Source organism: Daucus carota, chromosome 7, assembly GCF_001625215.2.
Source record: "Daucus carota subsp. sativus chromosome 7, DH1 v3.0, whole genome shotgun sequence".
Taxonomy (NCBI): Eukaryota; Viridiplantae; Streptophyta; class Magnoliopsida; order Apiales; family Apiaceae; genus Daucus; species Daucus carota.
In genome coordinates, this window is record NC_030387.2 from 37,511,379 (window position 1) to 37,529,497 (window position 18,119).

Here is an 18,119-nt window from a genome sequence, read left to right on the forward strand (position 1 = left end):
ATATAGTTTAACGAATTAGTAGTTTCTCGAAAATTTTAAATTAAAAAAAATCTTTAGCCAAAAAAAATAATAATTTAAATTTAAGATGACGTCGAAATGGGGCCCAAACCTCTCATCTTCTCTCCCGCCGACCGTCCAGTGTCCTCTCAAAGTCTTGCATTTAAAAAACACAATTAGGGTTTATTCATTAACATAAACACATTAAAGACATCAATATATCAATATATCAAGCGATCTCTTCTGATTTAATGGGGAAAGGAGGTGGATGCATTCCGAGCAAAAATAATCCGCCGAGAATCCTCGACGACAATCCTCCCATCAAAAACGACGCCGTTCGCTCGCCAAACTCAAAAAAACTGAAAATCTACATTGTGTTCTACTCAATGTACGGCCACGTGGAAGGCCTGGCGAAGAGGATTAAGTCGGGAGTGGACTGCGTTGACGGAGTTGAGGCCGTGTTGTTTAGAGTGCCGGAGACGTTATCGGAGGACGTGTTGGCGAAAATGAAGGCGAATGAGAAGGACGCTGACGTGGCGGAGATTTCGTCGGCGGAGGAGCTGGTGGAGGCGGATGGATTCTTGTTTGGCTTTCCGACGAGGTACGGGTGTATGGCTGCGCAGATGAAGGCGTTTTTTGATTCCACGGGGAAGCTGTGGAGGGAGCAGAGGCTTTGTGGCAAGCCTGCGGGGTTTTTTGTCAGTACCGGGACGCAAGGCGGTGGACAGGAGACCACTGCGTAAGGCTTGGCTCGATTCGACTTGACTCGAGTTTTTGTCTGTGAATTGTTATTTTGTGATCATGATTGATAAATTAGTTTTGTTTGTAGTTATTGAGTGAAGTGATTAACTATTTAGTCACGGTAATGGTAGTGAACTAGAAATTTAAGCTTACATTTAACTAATTAGCATTTTAGGAGCTTAAATAATTTGTGTTATTAAGGTTCTATAATTTAACTGGTCTTGATCATCATCCAAGGCAGTGGGATGATAAATTTTGAGGTGATTAACTAGTTTAGTTATGGTAATAGTAGTGATAGTAAAGTTGTAATGAAATAGAAATTTAAGTTTACATGAAACTAATCGGCATTTTAGGAGCTTATATTATTGGCATCTTAGGAGCTTATATTATTTGTGCTATTAAGGTTCTACAATTTAACTGGTCTTGGTCATCCAAGGCAATGTGATGATAATTTTTGAGGTGATCTCATTGCTATTATGTAGAGTTCTTGAGTGCTTATTCTAATCTTTGTGCGTTTTATCAGGAGTTTTGAGTTTTGACGTTCATCAAGTGTGGTTAATTTTTTGGATATATGGCCAGTGTGTGTATATAAATTGTTAAATTTCTATTTTTTGGATGCAAAAATTTCATTATACTTGTCATTCATTCGTATAAGTTGTTTGATTTCTTTTTCTGATAGTGCTGTTTACTATATACATATATATTTTAATAATTAGCAGTAGCGAACCTGAGATTCATAGGTTCAGTAGAATTGAAAAGATATTTTTGTCTATTATTAAGATTCATTGTGTTTTTGAATGGCAGAATTTGTTTTAAGATGCATGTGTGGGTCAATATCAGCGTTAGTCATAGAGGATAAGTTGTTTATACTGTCTTAAAGATAAGTTCAGTCGCCGCTGTTAGAGCTATAAGAAAACTGTGGATAACTTTGAAGTTGGTAGAGGTGGTCTTATCTGAAGCAGATAGGCATCACTCAAATTCTGTGTAGCATTACCATTTACCAGTGGTAATATTTTGGTATGTCGAATGTATGTAGATGCATTTATAGTGGATGCTTGGTGGTTGGTGCAGACCGAATTAGATTAAGTGTATTCTTTACGTTCCACTTTATTGTAAATGCTCAGTGTCTTGGTCCTCAGAGACGAAGTTAAAGTCTTGCAGGCCTGCTCTCATTTACTTAAATTTGTATTGCAGGTGGACAGCTATTACCCAATTAGCGCACCACGGAATGCTATATGTTCCTATTGGATATACCTTTGGAGCTGGTATGTTTGAGATGGATTCTATCCGTGGGGGTTCTCCATATGGTGCTGGTGTCTTTGCTGGAGATGGCACAAGAGAACCGACTGAAACAGAGCTAGCACTTGCAGAGCATCAGGGCAGGTATATGGCTGCTATAGTAAGGAGGCTCGCACGAACTTGACAAAGTATTCTAGCTTATAGGAAGTGTCTGGGGTCTATATTATTCTTTATGGAGTATCTGCATCTGGGGTCTATATTATTCTTTTTGGAAATGTTGCTTGAGAATGGGAATGTCTTTATCTGGCGTCCAGGTCCATAGTATTCTTTATGCATGGGTTGAGATTTCCCTCTAGTCTACCTGGATTGGATTTTGATAACAAGTTATATACGTTTCATTAAATATGATTGTTTCTCCCAATTTCAATTTTCAACCTTTAGATTATATAATAGTTAAGTGGATCTGGATTTCATACAGGCTAGTAATTCCAGTGCATTGATAGGTCCGGACCGTCCGGTCATGTAAAATGATATGAAACTTATGATAGAGGATTATAGTTTAATTAGCAAACAGGGATCTAATTCACCAGAAACATAATATGGAGTTACATTCAGTGCAATTCTTGGACTCTTTTAGTAGCCTTAACAGTTCTTATACATGCGTAGCCGAGGGATTTCTGTTTGCTCCAGTCTCCTGCCATATGATGGTTTGTTTTGTTCGTTAATTAAAACAAATTTAATATTGAACATGAATCTGGTAAATTCGAAAACGATCTTGAGCTGAATTTTTTTGCATGTTTGAATCATTTAGTTCATAATTGATTCATGTTTAGTTCAAACTAGAAATATGTATATATTTTAAAATATTATGAAAAGAATTAATATTTTAAGAAACAAAAATATCAAATCATTATCATTAAAATGATAAAATCTTGATATCGAAGATGTGATAAGTCATAGTGTATATATCGATTATTATCATAGTCGATACTAATCTAAATTTAACTTGTAAAATGAGCTGTTTGAATGATAAATAAATATAAAATATTTGTCAGAATAATGTAAATGTAAGTATATAATTATAATTGATAATATAAAACTGATGTGAATATAATTTATAAAATTATAAATTTAATTTTAGGAATGAGGCTTGATTACATAAAATTATTCGATGAAAAACTTGATAATATTTAAACTTGGCTCGATTTAAAACTCTGTACAGCTTGCTCGAACATTACTTCCGTTAGGTTGAAAACTTAATATATTACTTCGACTTATTTAAAAGTTTAAACTAATTCGATTTAAATCGACAAAACTCAATCCGCATCAATTCATTCGTGGACTCACGTCAATGTACGATGTAGTACCAGTTACCCGGTCAAAGACCTTTCTGGACTTAAATGAAGAGTACTCCCACGGTATAAACAAGAATAAATATAAACCGTTAGATCAACCTCTGATCCAACGGTACGCGTTCTCTTTACAAAATCCATGTAGATCAGGGGTCCACATTTCTTTTGTGTGGGGATAATCCGCTTCTATTACAAACACCTTTCGCCACCGTTAACCACCGCAATCAGACCACCGTGTAGCCACCGCCGGCGAGCTGACCTGTCACTCTTCTCCAAATTTAATCAATTTTCTCTCTCTCTCGTTAATCTGCAAATAAATAATTTTCACCGAAATTACCGCTAATTAATATAAAATATTCGTTAATTTATTTTCAGGCGGTGCCGATAGTCTCGACAAAAGGTATATGCACAATTCTCATTTTAATTTGTGTACGTAATTGTGTATATTGCTGTGTGTATTTTGTATATGTTAACGTGTGTTTATATCATTAGGGTTGAGAATAATTTATTTTTTTTGCTGAAGGAAATGATTGCTCTTTGATTTTACTATAGCATGTATGTTATTGTGTGATTTTGAATGCGCAACTAAATTAATCTGAACATGTATTTTTATGTGTTCACTCTGTGACTCGTTCTCGAATTTTTTTTAGTTTTACGCACATAATTACTCTACGCAGAAGGCTATGATCAGTTGATATGTGTCGTAATAGTGAGTTTCGGGTTAAATGCCGTGATACATATAGTGCAAATAATGAAATGTATAACTATAACATTATTTCGGGGGCAGGGAAGGGTTCATTGATTAATTGTTGTGGCTTTAAGTGTATCAAGTGCCACTCATGATCTATGATGTAGAAACGATAAAATGTTATTGCCTTGACTGGTTTTTGCAAATTACTTTGCATTGCTCAATGTTTTTTTTAATATTATCTGTTGCTTTTTCACGATTTCGAAGTCCTGGATAGGTTTCTTTGGCATGTGACAAATTTTATTTACTATTATTTTTTTGTTGTTCTACTTAAAATACCAACTCCTAACTTATTAAATTATGGCGTTTTGCGGTGTTGTTGATGGATGTATGATCCGACGTTGGATGTATGTGATGGTGTAATAGCAGAAAGTATGAGTGAATATGACTCTCAAGATGACAAGCCGTTGGTTTTTAGAAGGAACAGTGCGACTCCACAGCAAAATGAGTCTAATCCAGAAATAACCATTATTAAACAGAATGCATCCAATGTCATGGAGAAAACATTGAAGGAAGAAGGTCAGTCAAGAAGCAATTCCGAGGATTCTGATGATGATAAGCCCCTTAGTGTTAAACTATCATCTGGAGCATTGAATGGAAACTCCCACCACATCAGGATGGGATCCAACTTATCCTGTCCCAGTCCTTACACATCCCCAAAGCCAAGAATAATCAAAGGCCCAGAAGATGAAATGCTGTTGTCTTCAGAGCTCCAGTTAAATGCAGGGGCATCTAATGCTGAGTCATCTGATTCCGATGAAAGCAAACCGCTGGCATCAGAACTTGAGGAGCCTTCATCCTCATTAAATAAGAGACCTTTAATTCAACCAAAAATTTCTGACCCGTCTCCTTCAAAAAAGGCAAAGCTTTCAGAACCATCTGCACCAACGAATCGTAAACGAAAACAGCCGAAGGCAGAAGAAGCTGCTGCTGATGATGATCTTCCGATTTCTAACAGAAACAAGAAGTCTACTACGCCAGCCAGTAAAGTGTCTGATAAGAAGAAAAGGCCAGATGTTTCTGCTTCATTGAACAAAGTAAATAAGCAGTCTAACAAAGCGGATTTTTCCAAATCATTGAAGGTCCCCCCTGGTTCTGGTGAAGGGCAGAAATGGACAACCTTAGTTCATAATGGTGTCATTTTTCCACCTCTCTACAAGCCCCACGGGGTGAAGATGCTTTACAAGGGAAATCCAGTTGATCTGACGCCTGAACAAGAAGAAGTAAGCCTTTGTATTTCTGTTTCTTATTCCACTTTGTATCTTATATATCTACAGTTCTTTGCGCGAAGCATTCCTAATAATTTTCGTGGAAATTTCCAATTCTTTTACTAGTTTCCTTCAAGTAATTTGCTAACTTTTTGCAGGTTGCGACAATGTTTGCAGTGATGCTAGAGACTGAATACATGACCAAACCAAAATTTCGGGAAAACTTCATGAGTGATTGGAGGAAGATACTCGGAGAGAAGCACATCATTCAGAACTTGGAAGACTGTGATTTCACCCCAATATATGAATGGCATCAAAGGGAAAAGGAGAAGAAGAAGCAAATGAGCACAGATGTAAGTTCTTTTTAGTAGTGCGAGCCAATCCCCTTGTTCAATAGTCTTACACATTTTAAAAAACTGCTGCTCTTACTTGGCAATGGATTGTGAAACTTACCTTGAGTTGCTGCTTATAAAGGGCTCCTTTTTGGTAACGTATCAAATTCTTGGTAGCTTTGCTCAATAAGCAATCTGAATTGTATACAACATATAGATATACCTTAAACATATTTTGGTAACGTGACATGTATTTGCATACCTTTCTAGAATGACCCCTTTGACATACTGCAAACCCTTTGGCTCACAACAGAATAGTATCTACTCTCAAGTGATATAACCATCAGTTTCAGTTTGGTATCAATGTTTAAACTTAATTCATTGTGGATTTGACTATTTGAGCAACGGTCTATCTTCTCTTTCCATTGTAAAAATTCTTGAAAAAATATTTGGATATCTATATTCTATACTGTTTAACATTTGCAGGAGAAGAAAGCCATAAAAGAAGAAAAGATGAAACAAGAAGAGAAGTATACGTGGGCCGTTGTTGATGGTGTCAAGGAAAAGGTTAACTACTTTTCAAGTACATCTTTTTCAAAATCTGGATCATTATCAGTTGTTATAAGGTTATATACAACTGACCTGGTAAATGGAGAAGCATTTTTTAGTTTATTTAATTGACACAATTTTGTTATTCGAGTCTTTTCTGAACACTCCTCCTGACCTCTTCGCTTTCACTTTTTCTTCTTCCTAGTGATCCCGCAGATAAGTAGTAATTTGCGATAAATTGATAGAACATATTATTGTTTTGTAATACCCTGTTGATGTGGCTCAAGTTTAGTTACTTCCAAGTGATTTAACAACTATATATGTTGTGTGGACCAGTGATTAGCCAAGTTGATGCTGGGAAGTCGGTTGTTGCAGACAAATTCTAACTTAAGATCGTCCATTCTGTCTGTATTGTGTAGAGGGAAATTGATGATTGTAAATTCTCTTGAACTTTTAAATTTTTGGTATAATTATTTTTATGTGCAATGGTAATTATTGTGATAACTAGTTGATGCAGAAAGTTGACTCATTGCAGACATATGGAAGAATCACCGTATAGCGATATTTACCTTGCATAAAGCTTTTGTTGATACCAATATGTGGGTCTATCTTACATGATATATTGAACAAGATATTGCTGTGAAATATATGTATATATGATTCATTTGAATGTTCTCATTTTTGTATAATCATGAGAATTTAGCTATCTTAACATCTGCTTATGGAACACTGAATAGGTTGGAAACTTTAGGGTTGAACCACCAGGGTTGTTCAGAGGTCGTGGAGAGCATCCAAAGGTTATTTTATTGTCATTTTACTAATTGATAATTGGCTGACATATAACATGTAGAATGCCTTTTCTTGATATGTTGTGGTTTCTCTTTACTAGCTTATTGACTAGATTTGCATTACTATGTAAGTTTCCTGTGAACTTGATATCATTTTTCTGTCTCAGATGGGGAAGTTAAAAAAACGTATATTCCCAAATGACATTACTATCAACATCGGAAAGGATGCCCCGATTCCGGAGCCCCCAATACCTGGGGAAAGGTTGCAATTGTTCTTTATTTTGTACTTTTATTACGTTTATTGTATTTTTTTAAAGTTATTAAAATTGTTTATTTAAGTTGTCTACTTCCATAATATCTGTGTGTTGTTGCCACTTTGGCTTCTGTCAGATGGAAAGAGATCAGGCATGACAACACCGTCACTTGGTTGGCATTTTGGAATGATCCAATCAACCCAAAGGAATTTAAATATGTGTTCTTAGCAGCTAGCAGTTCCTTGAAAGGGCAAAGTGACAAGGAAAAGTATGAAAAATCAAGAAAGTTAAAGGTATGCATGAAACCTCTTACAAGTATCATTTTAGGCACATTGACTTGATACCTTTACATTTTTTGCTTGAAAAAAATAGAATGATTATGAATTTATGTTTAGACACCCACACCTACATAATAATATAATCTCAGGATTACATAGAAGGCATCAGAGCAGCTTACACCAAGGATTTTGCCAGTAAAGATAGCAAAAGGAGGCAAATAGCAGTAGCAACTTATTTGATTGACAAATTAGCTTTGAGAGCAGGCAACGAGAAGGTATAGATGCATAATATATCTTTTATTTTTATATGAACCAATTATTTCATTGTTCTTTCTCATTTACATTTGTCGTTCTCTTGAGTATTGAGTATTACTAACTAGTACTGTATCGAAATATTGGCTGGGAAATGCTATCTAAGTGCAAACTATTGCTGTATTCTAAGTATAAGTGCTTTTTTTGGTATTTTGTTGCAATTAGCCTGCTAGGTAGAGTATAAATATATCCTCGTCATTTGACTTTTTCCTTCAACTTGTCTTATGTTTTACAGGATGATGATGAGGCTGATACAGTTGGCTGTTGTACACTGAAAGTGGAAAATGTCGAAACAAAGCGACCCAATATTTTGAAGGTATATGGTTAATGTTTGAGAAGGCATAGTTACACTTGTGAAACTATTCTTATGATAACGCCTTGTTAAAACCAAATTCGCATGTCAAAGAGATTAAAAGTGAACAAGGAGAAATCAAGATTCATTTATTTATCGTATTGCAGATTATGATTGAACATCATATGCTTTGACAGCGAAGTCAGTATATTGGTTATAGGTGTAAAATTTTAATAATATGTAACAATCATATTTTTTTAAAGAAATGTAACTATCATTTTTAATAACACATCTCTTGTCTTCAGTTTGATTTCCTCGGAAAAGATTCAATACGATACCAGAATGAGGTAGAGGTTGAACCTCGAGTTTTCAGTGCTATTGAGCAGTTCCGAAGTGGTCAGTTAATTTCCCTTTTTGTTCAGTATTGCAGAATCTGTCAAATATCCTAATGTGTGGAAGCTGAATATTCTATTTATAAATATTTTCAGGGAAAGAAGGGGGCGATGATCTTTTTGACCAGCTCGATACTAGTAAATTGAATGCCCACTTAAAGGAGTTGATGCCTGGTCTTACAGCAAAAGTGTTTCGTACATATAATGCATCCATAACATTGGATGAGATGGTTAGATGCAAGCTTGTACCTACTTCTGCTATAAGTTTGTGGCTTTCTTTCACAATGTGTATGCACTATACCTGCGGTAATGTCTATGCATCTTATCCAGAATGCCTAATCAGACCCTACGCTTATTGATCTATGCTGCATCGACCAAAACACCAAAAAGAATTCTCTTTCAAGTTCTTCCTCTATGAAGCTACCCTATCTGCGGCCTTAAACTTTTTATTCACCGTCTATCTTTTCTACCACGCGTCCAGCGAAGCATGCACATTTCTGCAACACTCATTTGTAGATATGACTTTCATTAGGAGCCCAACAATCCGTCCCATTAAAGTAGTGTTGGCCTAAACGCAGTTCTATACAATTTCCCTTTCAATTATCGCAGAATGTTTTGATTGCATAAAACTTCATTCGCCCTTCTCAATTCTAACCATAATGCCTGAATTCTTCAGTTGACATCTATGTCTACATCCTTAGGTATCTAAAATGGTTGCTATCTTTCTCACTAGGTGTAACACCACTAGAATTACTATATGATTTGTATTGGATCGGCTTAGTCGAACTTATTCATTCTCCCATGAATACATTAAGACCCTAGCATAATCCTTTTTGTTCTTTTTTGTTTTTTGGTTCATTACAGCTTAGTAGGGAAACTAAGGGGGGAGACGTTGCGGAGAAGGTTGTAGTTTATCAACATGCAAATAAAGAGGTAAATAATTATATTTAAATAAATTTGGTTGTTCTAAGTTTCCGTGAACTAGTCACAATAAAAATTTTAAAATCAAACAATCACTTCAAGTTTGATGTTTCACGCTGCAGGTAGCAATCATATGCAATCATCAGCGTACTGTTTCAAAGTCCCACAGTGCACAAATGGTGAGATTGAATGAGAAGATAGAAGAACTAAAGGTACTGTTCTTTGTATGTTTTACCCCATCATGAATTCTGTGCTCTATTTGGATAGTACTATCAAAGAATCGGGTATATTATATATGATTATGACGATATTACAAGTTCACGCACATACAGTTTTGGGGTACAGTTATAGTTTCAATTGGTTATGAAATAAACATCATCAAGCTGGACAAAAAGACCTATAGCCAGAACTAGAATTTAAATTAGATAAAAGAGGTTAGTTGCTTGGCTTTTTGTGCATTTAATATAGAAAAAAGTATGGAAAAAAGTTGAGATGATAAAGAGAATTATTTCAAGGGTTACAAGTCTTAGTTCTGTTCATCTATGTTCTACTCTTTTTTGGTTTTATAGAGGGGTTCAATGTGAAAGTAAAACTATAACACTCCGTTTGGTTGGCTGGAATGGAGTAGAAATGGATGAACCTCAAAATTATAAACAAATCAAAGGTGAAAAGAATAATGTTAGTGGGAAGAGTGAAACAAAATGAGAATGCAAATATATGTAATAAGGTTTTTGAAGAAAGTTTGTTGAAGTAGATGTGAGACACTTGTCCTCAAATTATCAGATTTAGCTTTAGTTTAGATTTGTAAGAATGATATGGAGGAAGGAATTTACCCCCAAAATAATAAATTAATTTCTGTCTTGTTATTTGCACCCTGCTTTCCTGTTTGTAGGGTCTCCTGAAAGAACTACAAGAAGATTTGACTAGGGTGAATAAAGGAAAGCCCCCGCTGAAGAACTCTGATGGGAAGCCGAAGAGAAACTTGAATCCTGAAGCGTAAAAGCACTACTTACTTTTTGAATACATGTTGCTTTCTCAATAGTCTCTACATGAGTAATACTTGTCTTTTTCTTCATCTCAGAATTGATGCACTAACCTTCAATGGGGGATCTCTAGATATCCTTGTGTTGCTATTTGCTAATAGTGATCCAATATGCAGGTTACAAAGGAAAATTGCTCAAACTAATACAAAAATTGAGAAAATGGAGCGAGACAAGGAGACCAAGGAGGATCTGAAAACTGTGGCACTTGGCACATCAAAGATTAATTACCTTGATCCTAGGATTACAGTCGCTTGGTGCAAGCGGCATGACGTTCCTATTGAGAAGGTCGGTAAGCTTTTTTGAAATACAATTATATTGTAATATGGCTTTTGCTATTTTACTCAAGTACCCAACTTGCATGGTTTACTGCACCTAAGTAGAATTATCAAACCACTGCACCACTCATTTTGGAAACAATATAAACAAAACCGCACGACAGAGGTTTGAAACTGTGAGTAGTGGTGCAGGCTGTTTGATGAACACTCGTAGGTGGCCATGTTATTGAGTTTACCTTGTCAATGTGAAGTTTGTTTAAGGTATCTTTACCTGTAATGTTACTGCAGATATTCAACAAGTCTCTTCTGGCAAAATTTGCTTGGGCTATGGATGTAGATCCTAATTTCAGATTCTGACACTCAGTTAACTATGATTTATAACCAAATCATAGTTTTTTTTTTCAATCAGGGCTTGTCTCGATTTCCTTTCAAATTAACAAAAGAATGGCAAGAAACCATGGGAATGAATTGTATGATATGCTTTTAACTTAATTAGAATTCCTTATCATATCAATTTTGTTGTTTGTATAGTCTTCGTTAAGTTAGTTAAGTTATCACGTAAGCTCTGCATCGTTATAACTTATAAGCATGTCCAACATGCTTATAAAAACTTTTATCTTTGAGTAAGGTGAGATTAATCTATTTTTGTAGCTGTAGCCAGTAGGTGAGGCGAGAAGGAAAATCTAATTCTTAAATTGCAATGCTAATATGCTATCAAATGAATTTAAATGGTATTGGACATGTTTTGCTGGTCTATATTTATGAAAATAAAGATTTATTTTGAGAAAAACTGTCACGTTTAAATTTTAGAAAAAATAATATAACTTAAGAGGTGTTTTAACGTTTTTTATTTGCAGAAGTAAATCATTTATTATCAAGTTGTACTTTATACACTTTTATTTCTGTAAGTAAGTGTTTTATTTATAAAATATAAGATAAGCTAGCTCAAATTTGCAAACAAATGAACATGTAAGCAAGGGTGATATATATATCTTATTTTTTTTTTGAAAAAGTTACTTATTTTTGAAAAAATATACAAATATGTACTATATTTTGAAAATAGCTGACTTATTTGTGCAAATAAATATTATTAAATATCAATATAATATTTAATATAAATATGTTTAATATAATTATATTTTTCTCAAAATAAATACTTATTTTTATGAAATGATATCGGACAATCAGGTCCTGAAAAAAGTTCCACAATTTTATAATTTAGAGTTAAAATGCTCCAAATATTATAGTCATTTGACCCCAATCCTAATAAGTTGTTATTCCCAATTTTTACGTATGAGCAAGTTGCAACAATATCAGAAAAGTACAAATGACCCACCAAAACGTCATTATTGTAATTGTAATAGATTAGATTTAGCGAAGAATAAAGCCAAGTACAAAACACACGTATCATGTTTTTAAGCTTACTTCCAGAGGCCTAGGCGGACTCTTCCTTAACATAAAGTCAACAATCCAGATTTAATCTCACATCTTATACGCGTATTCATGTACGTACACACATTTTTGTATATTATTACACTACTACAAACATAGTAATCTCCAGATCGAACCCCAGATTCATGAACACAATACCTTAATAACCCGGTCGTGTTCATGGCGCGTATTTAAATATTACATATCTGTATGTATCTGTATGTATAATATAGGCTAGTTTGAAAACAACGTTCGATCTCCTTTCGAAATTATAATCAGTTTGGTTTGGTTTGTTTTGTTTATATTATTATTGCTTGTACCTAATTACTTGTATTATATTGTATAATCAACTTTATTTCAAGTAATATATAATATTTCAAATATATGTTGCTTCAAGATTCAAAATAGTTGAGTTGATGCTTGTTTGCCGGCGGTGTTAGATCGAGCCCAGATTCAGGCTTCTCTTTCTCATCATCAATGGCTATTATGAAGTGAGTTTCTTTTATTTCATGGGTTTTTTTTTTCTGTATTGAATTATGTTTTGTATGTATTTATTCATGTTTCTTAGGGTTTTTAGTTTGCTTGATTGGGAGTTATGTACATTTGATTTTTGGTTGCAATGTGCTGATTTTTTTGATTAATATTATGAGTGTTTATTTTAGAGGAATCTAGAGGCTTGAATAGGAAGGAACTAAATTGTTTTAGGAATATGGAGTATTATGGAAGATTAGCACAGATGCAGACTGTTTATGTGAGTAAATGGAATCAAGATGGGGCTATGTGGAAGAAATAATGAGTTTTTTGATTATTAGGACTTTGGAATTGTATTAAGAAAATGAGTTGGGCAGTCGGTTAGGGGTTCGTGATGATGTTTAAATTCAATATCTTGCCATGTATAAATAGGAATGCTTATCTGTCACTACTGTAGTTTGCTAATATTTTTGTGGTTATCCAATGTGAAGAATTATTAGTATTTGATATTTGCTGAAATTGGTATTAGTAATCCTATACTTCCACACAGATTGTATTTGCAAATGAAAATGTTATGATGGTTTATGATTTTCCTCGAATAGATTTGTCTTTGTAAATCTGTGTCTATGGTTCCCCTAATTGTGTAGTTGGCATTTAAAAGAGGTCTGCTATTGCTCTTGTTGTTTGTTTCTTAATTTGGTTAAATGTTTACTTATTCAGAGCAAGAACATTTTTTGGGGTTTCTCTCTCATTAATTATTATCAACCTGGTTGCTGTAATGGAGCGTGCTGATGAGAATCTTCTTCCATCTGTTTACAAAGAAGTTAGTGAAGCTTTTGGTGCTGGGCCAGCTGATCTTGGTTATCTCTCATTCACAAGAAACTTTGTGCGGGGAATTTCATCACCACTAGCTGGTGTATTAGTTATAAACTATGATCGCAGCACTGTTCTTGCAACTGGGACCTTTTTTTGGGCATTTGCAACAGCTGCAGTTGGTGCAAGTCGTCATTTTCGGCAAGTTGCATTCTGGAGAGCAGTAAATGGATTTGGACTAGCAATTGTGATACCTGCGCTTCAGTCTTTCATCGCTGATAGCTACAAAGATGCTGCAAGAGGAGCTGGATTTGGGTTTTTGCATCTTATTGGCCACATGGGTGGCATAGGAGGTGGAGTTCTTGCCACTGTAATGGCTGGACATGAATTCTGGGGTATGCCTGGATGGCGTTGTGCCTTCATTCTGATGGCAACTTTGAGTGCCCTGATAGGATACTTTGTTCTTCTGTTCGTTGTTGATCCAAGAAGAACAGACCCTACAACTGATGCTAGTTCTGATAGGTGAGGTTTAGTTTTCTTAGAATGATATAAATAGTTTACATAATATCAATGTGGCCATAATTATCTATTAACAATTCTTAAGTTCTTGGTAACTTATCTACTTCATGTTTTAGGGAAGCATTAGTATACAAAGATAATATCAGTGTGGCATCAGTTTGGATGGAGGCCCTGAAGGCAATGAAAGCAGTCGTAAAAGTGAAAACATTTCGGATCATTGTCTTGCAGGGTTTAGTTGGTTCACTGCCTTGGACGTCCATGGTTTTCTTCACTTTGTGGTTTCAACTAATAGGTGAGCATTTATGCATACCTGTATAATCATTTTATGTGTAATAATGAATTTTAATTCCATGTCCTAATATGTTATACAGTTATGCCTATTTTCTTCATAAATACAATACACATTCATAGTTGTGAAGGTGAGGGAAATGTACATGAGTCCACTATTCGAAGTTCTGTATCTGTTGCTAACTTGTTTACTGGATGTCAAAAATGTACATGAGTCCACTATCGAAGTTCTGTATCTGTTGCTAACTTGTATACCGGATGCTTAATATATTGACATAATCTGCAGGCTTTGATCATAACAGTACAGCATCCCTCCTTAGTCTTTTTGCTGCTGGAGTTGCCATGGGATCCTTTTTGGGTGGAGCGCTTGGTGACAGAATATCACGTGTTTACCCTAATTCAGGTCGCATATTATGCGCACAGTTCAGTGCGTTTATGGGCATACCATTCACATGGTTCCTTCTTAGAGTAATTCCACAATCAGTGAGCAGTTACTATACATTTGCCATCACACTTTTCCTCATGGGCCTCAGCATAAGCTGGTGTAACACGGCTGCAAATGCCCCCATGTTTGCTGAGGTTGTCCCTGCTAAGAATCGGACAATGATTTACGCATTCGATAGAGCTTGTGAAGGATCATTCTCTGCTTTTGCTGCTCCAATGGTCGGAATTCTTTCAGAAAAACTATATGGTTACAATCCAAAATCTGTTGATCCAACAAACGGGTCATTGCCCGAGGCCCTTGCGTTGTCCAAAGGGCTTTTCACAATGATGGCAGTTCCATTCGGCTTGTGTTGCTTGTTTTACACACCTGCTCACTGGTTCTTTAGAAGAGATCGCCTGAACGTTAGAATGGCTAGTTTGAAAGAGACCGAGTTGATATAGATAGCGTTTTTTCTTGGTGCCCAGATATTATTCAGCAGAAACGTAACGTTTTACATGGAAGGTAAAATCCTTGAGAACTAGAGTATAATTCTTTGACATAGTTTGTATTTTAACTATACTCATAGTTTGGATTTAATGAACCACTGTTGTGGTTCACTATTCATAGGGGACTACTACATTATTATTCCATTACTACTTCCCTTTCACAGTAGCCGGTCACTTTGATTTTTGCGCATGTATGATAAAGTACTAGCTTATAGCCCGTGCAAGGCACGGGAGCTTTTTAATTATTTATAAATTTTAAAATATATTTTAAATGGTGTGAAAAATTAAATTTATAAATAATAAATTAAAATTATATGTATCATGCCAAACTATTAAATTCTTTCTATCAAATTTTAAAATTTTTTAAGTAGAATATGTGACGCCAACTCCTATTAGATTATATTTGTAAATATATTTTATATTAGAATTATTATACTGTGATTCAAATATTTTTCTAAAAATTTTTATGGTTCGAGATTAAAATTGATAAATACAATTTATTTTGAACTAAGAAGATGAATCATAAACATGCAATAAGATAGTAAAATTTGTTTTGGATTAAGAAAACGTTTCAGTATTCGTTCCTCACATAAATCGGGCATATTAATTTTAAAATATATTAGATAAAAATAATTTTGTGACGGTGCGATTTATACGATTCTACAATTAAAATTGGTAGGAAACATTTATTTTGGATTAAAAAAAAACAAAAAGACATGAAAGACAGAATTTGTTTTGGATTTAGAAAAAGAATTATAAACATGCAAGTAGATATCAGTTTCCTTATGGAACATAATTTAATTTTGTCTTAATCTAACGGTGCTTATTTGTTCAATATACGATCCAACGGATGATAAGCTTTTGAATCATAGGACCATGCGACCAAATTATCTCCCTTACGCTTATTATATATAAGTATATAATATTGGCTGATATTTTTATAAATTATTTTTTCAAAATTGTCCTCATAAAAAAAAATTATTTTTAACTTTTTTTCAGTAGAAAATTTGTAAAAAGACTCGGTCAATGTAATTCAAAATACTGTGTAAAATCCAAAATGGAGAAGTATTATAAAACACGGAGTATTTAAACAAAATATATACAAAAGATATTATTATAATTTCCCAGCCCAAATAAAGCAGGAAAAATGAAACCGCTCACTGCAGCTCTGAGACGAAAGCAATGTCTGTGAAAAAGGGAAAAACAACAATTATTGGACTCTCTTTTTTGAAAAAAGTTAAAAAAAAAAAAAAAAAAAAAAGCAATGCAGTAGGTTCTGGTGATTCCCCTCTCTTCAATGGCAAAACACACAAGAAGTTCACTACAACGACAAACATCAAAAAAACGTGACAAATTAATATGCTTCTAAAATCCGATTTAGACATGCCCTTTTTAATTGATGCCAGTTTGGCAATTGGAGTGGCACATCGCACATGCCACTCAAATTGTTTGTGGATTAACCGATAAATATAAATCTCTTAACACCACTTTTTAAATGTAAACGTGGTATTTTTCACTCGATCTTTCCTTTTTGTTACATTTACGGTTTTACCCAAAACATATAAATATGAGCGGTGGTAGTAGCAACTAAACAATACATATAATAGAAGATGCTAGTGCTCTGATATTTAATCTGCATCTATATCCCGTCTCGAGACTTTTTTAAATATTAAAGAATGGGGCCGTTTGGGTGAGCTTAAAATAAGTGCTTATTACTTAAAATAAATAAGTGGAGTAGAAGTTAGAAGCAAGATAAAACTTATAAGTGATTAAAGTGTTTGAGAAATAAGTAGAAGCTCTGAAACAAAAACTAGCATTCCTAACTTTTTTTAAGTGCTTCTTGACTTCTTACACAAACGGTACGAAATAAGTGCTTCTAACTTATAAGTCGAGAAGTCCAACTTATAAGGGGGGCCAAACACCCACAATATCACTGTATTTTAATAAAAAAGGAAGATAAAATACTATCACTAAATTTTTAAGAAAATCTTAAAATACATTTAATTTTAATAAAAATATAAACTGAACATCGACATATATACTAAATTGTGATAACCGAATATTGAATAACCAAATATTGAGATAATTTTCAATAATTCATTTATATATTTTTGAATCTCTAAATTACCAGTTTCTCTATATTATTTTAAAACCAATTAATCGAAAGAAATATAAATAACGACATCTTATTAGCTCCAAGCCTCCAACGTGAAACATGAAATTATCGTCTAATTAATATGTTAGATATAATTGATGATTACTAATGTTCTTAAAGTTTGTTTTAGAACAGGAATCATCAGAGTTTAAACTGGAAGCTGATCAGAGTTTAGTAAAGTCTGACAGAGTTTGTTAAAGTCTGATCAGAGTTTACATAGTCAAGACTCGTCAGAGTTTACACGTGAAAGGAGCTCAGAAGCGGATATACTTCAAGGAAGGATAGAAGCTGAGGAGTGATTTGCTGACTATGGAAACTAAACAGAAAACTGGAGCAATCTTTGATTGATAGATTTATTAGCTGATTTATAGGATATCAAATCAGAGATTGATTTTGTAACTGTGTCTATATAAACACAGATTAGGGTTACTCTATAGGAGTTGAGTTATCGAGTATATTGTTAAGAACCCTAGCAGCTCTTAGTGATACAATATAAATCACTGAGAGAGTTTTTCTAACTATTAAAGCTTTGTGAATATAAGAGTTTATTGCTTTCAATCTCTTATATTGTCATACTGTGTTACAGATTGTGATCACTATATCATTTTATATAGTGAATTAATAGGACCTAACAAGTGGTATCAGAGCCAGCTCTGTTAAGATTACTACAGTGAGATCTTAATCACAATCATGTCTGAAAAATCACAAGCTTCATCCTTTAGAGTTCCAATCCTTAAGGCATCTGAATATCCAGTCTGGAAAGAAAGAATGATCATATTCTTAGACTCTGT

General features: G+C 34.3%; 3 protein-coding genes across 5 annotated transcripts; all 3 read left to right on the plus strand.

Moving 5' to 3' along the window:
* Window positions 1-141: 141 nt before the first annotated feature.
* Window positions 142-2,396, plus strand: LOC108193633 (probable NAD(P)H dehydrogenase (quinone) FQR1-like 2). The gene is made up of 2 exons (XM_017360371.2): window positions 142-736; window positions 1,933-2,396. The coding sequence occupies exons 1-2, from the start codon at window positions 249-251 to the stop codon at window positions 2,159-2,161; spliced, it is 717 nt and encodes a 238-aa protein (XP_017215860.1). The 5' UTR covers window positions 142-248; the 3' UTR covers window positions 2,162-2,396.
* Window positions 2,397-3,492: 1,096 nt separating this feature from the next.
* LOC108193673 (DNA topoisomerase 1) lies at window positions 3,493-11,229 on the plus strand. Of its 3 annotated transcripts, none has more exons than XM_017360431.2 (16): window positions 3,493-3,729; window positions 4,444-5,300; window positions 5,444-5,638; window positions 6,104-6,184; window positions 6,904-6,963; window positions 7,122-7,216; window positions 7,345-7,501; window positions 7,636-7,761; window positions 8,034-8,114; window positions 8,396-8,486; window positions 8,579-8,712; window positions 9,347-9,415; window positions 9,526-9,615; window positions 10,296-10,399; window positions 10,563-10,731; window positions 11,010-11,229. In XM_017360431.2, exons 2-16 carry the CDS (start codon window positions 4,452-4,454, stop codon window positions 11,076-11,078), a joined length of 2,370 nt encoding a protein of 789 aa, XP_017215920.1. In that variant the 5' UTR covers window positions 3,493-3,729; window positions 4,444-4,451; the 3' UTR covers window positions 11,079-11,229. The 3 variants fall into 3 exon arrangements, with proteins under 3 accessions (XP_017215920.1, XP_017215919.1, XP_063938333.1); XM_017360430.2 differs by having other exon boundaries at window positions 4,447-5,300; XM_064082263.1 differs by lacking the exons at window positions 3,493-3,729; window positions 4,444-5,300; window positions 5,444-5,638; window positions 6,104-6,184 and adding exons at window positions 6,551-6,601; window positions 6,702-6,765.
* An 849-nt stretch (window positions 11,230-12,078) lies between these two features.
* LOC108193364 (uncharacterized) lies at window positions 12,079-15,334 on the plus strand. The gene is made up of 4 exons (XM_017359982.2): window positions 12,079-12,643; window positions 13,344-13,958; window positions 14,072-14,247; window positions 14,530-15,334. The coding sequence occupies exons 1-4, from the start codon at window positions 12,630-12,632 to the stop codon at window positions 15,126-15,128; spliced, it is 1,404 nt and encodes a 467-aa protein (XP_017215471.1). The 5' UTR covers window positions 12,079-12,629; the 3' UTR covers window positions 15,129-15,334.
* Window positions 15,335-18,119: the final 2,785 nt, after the last annotated feature.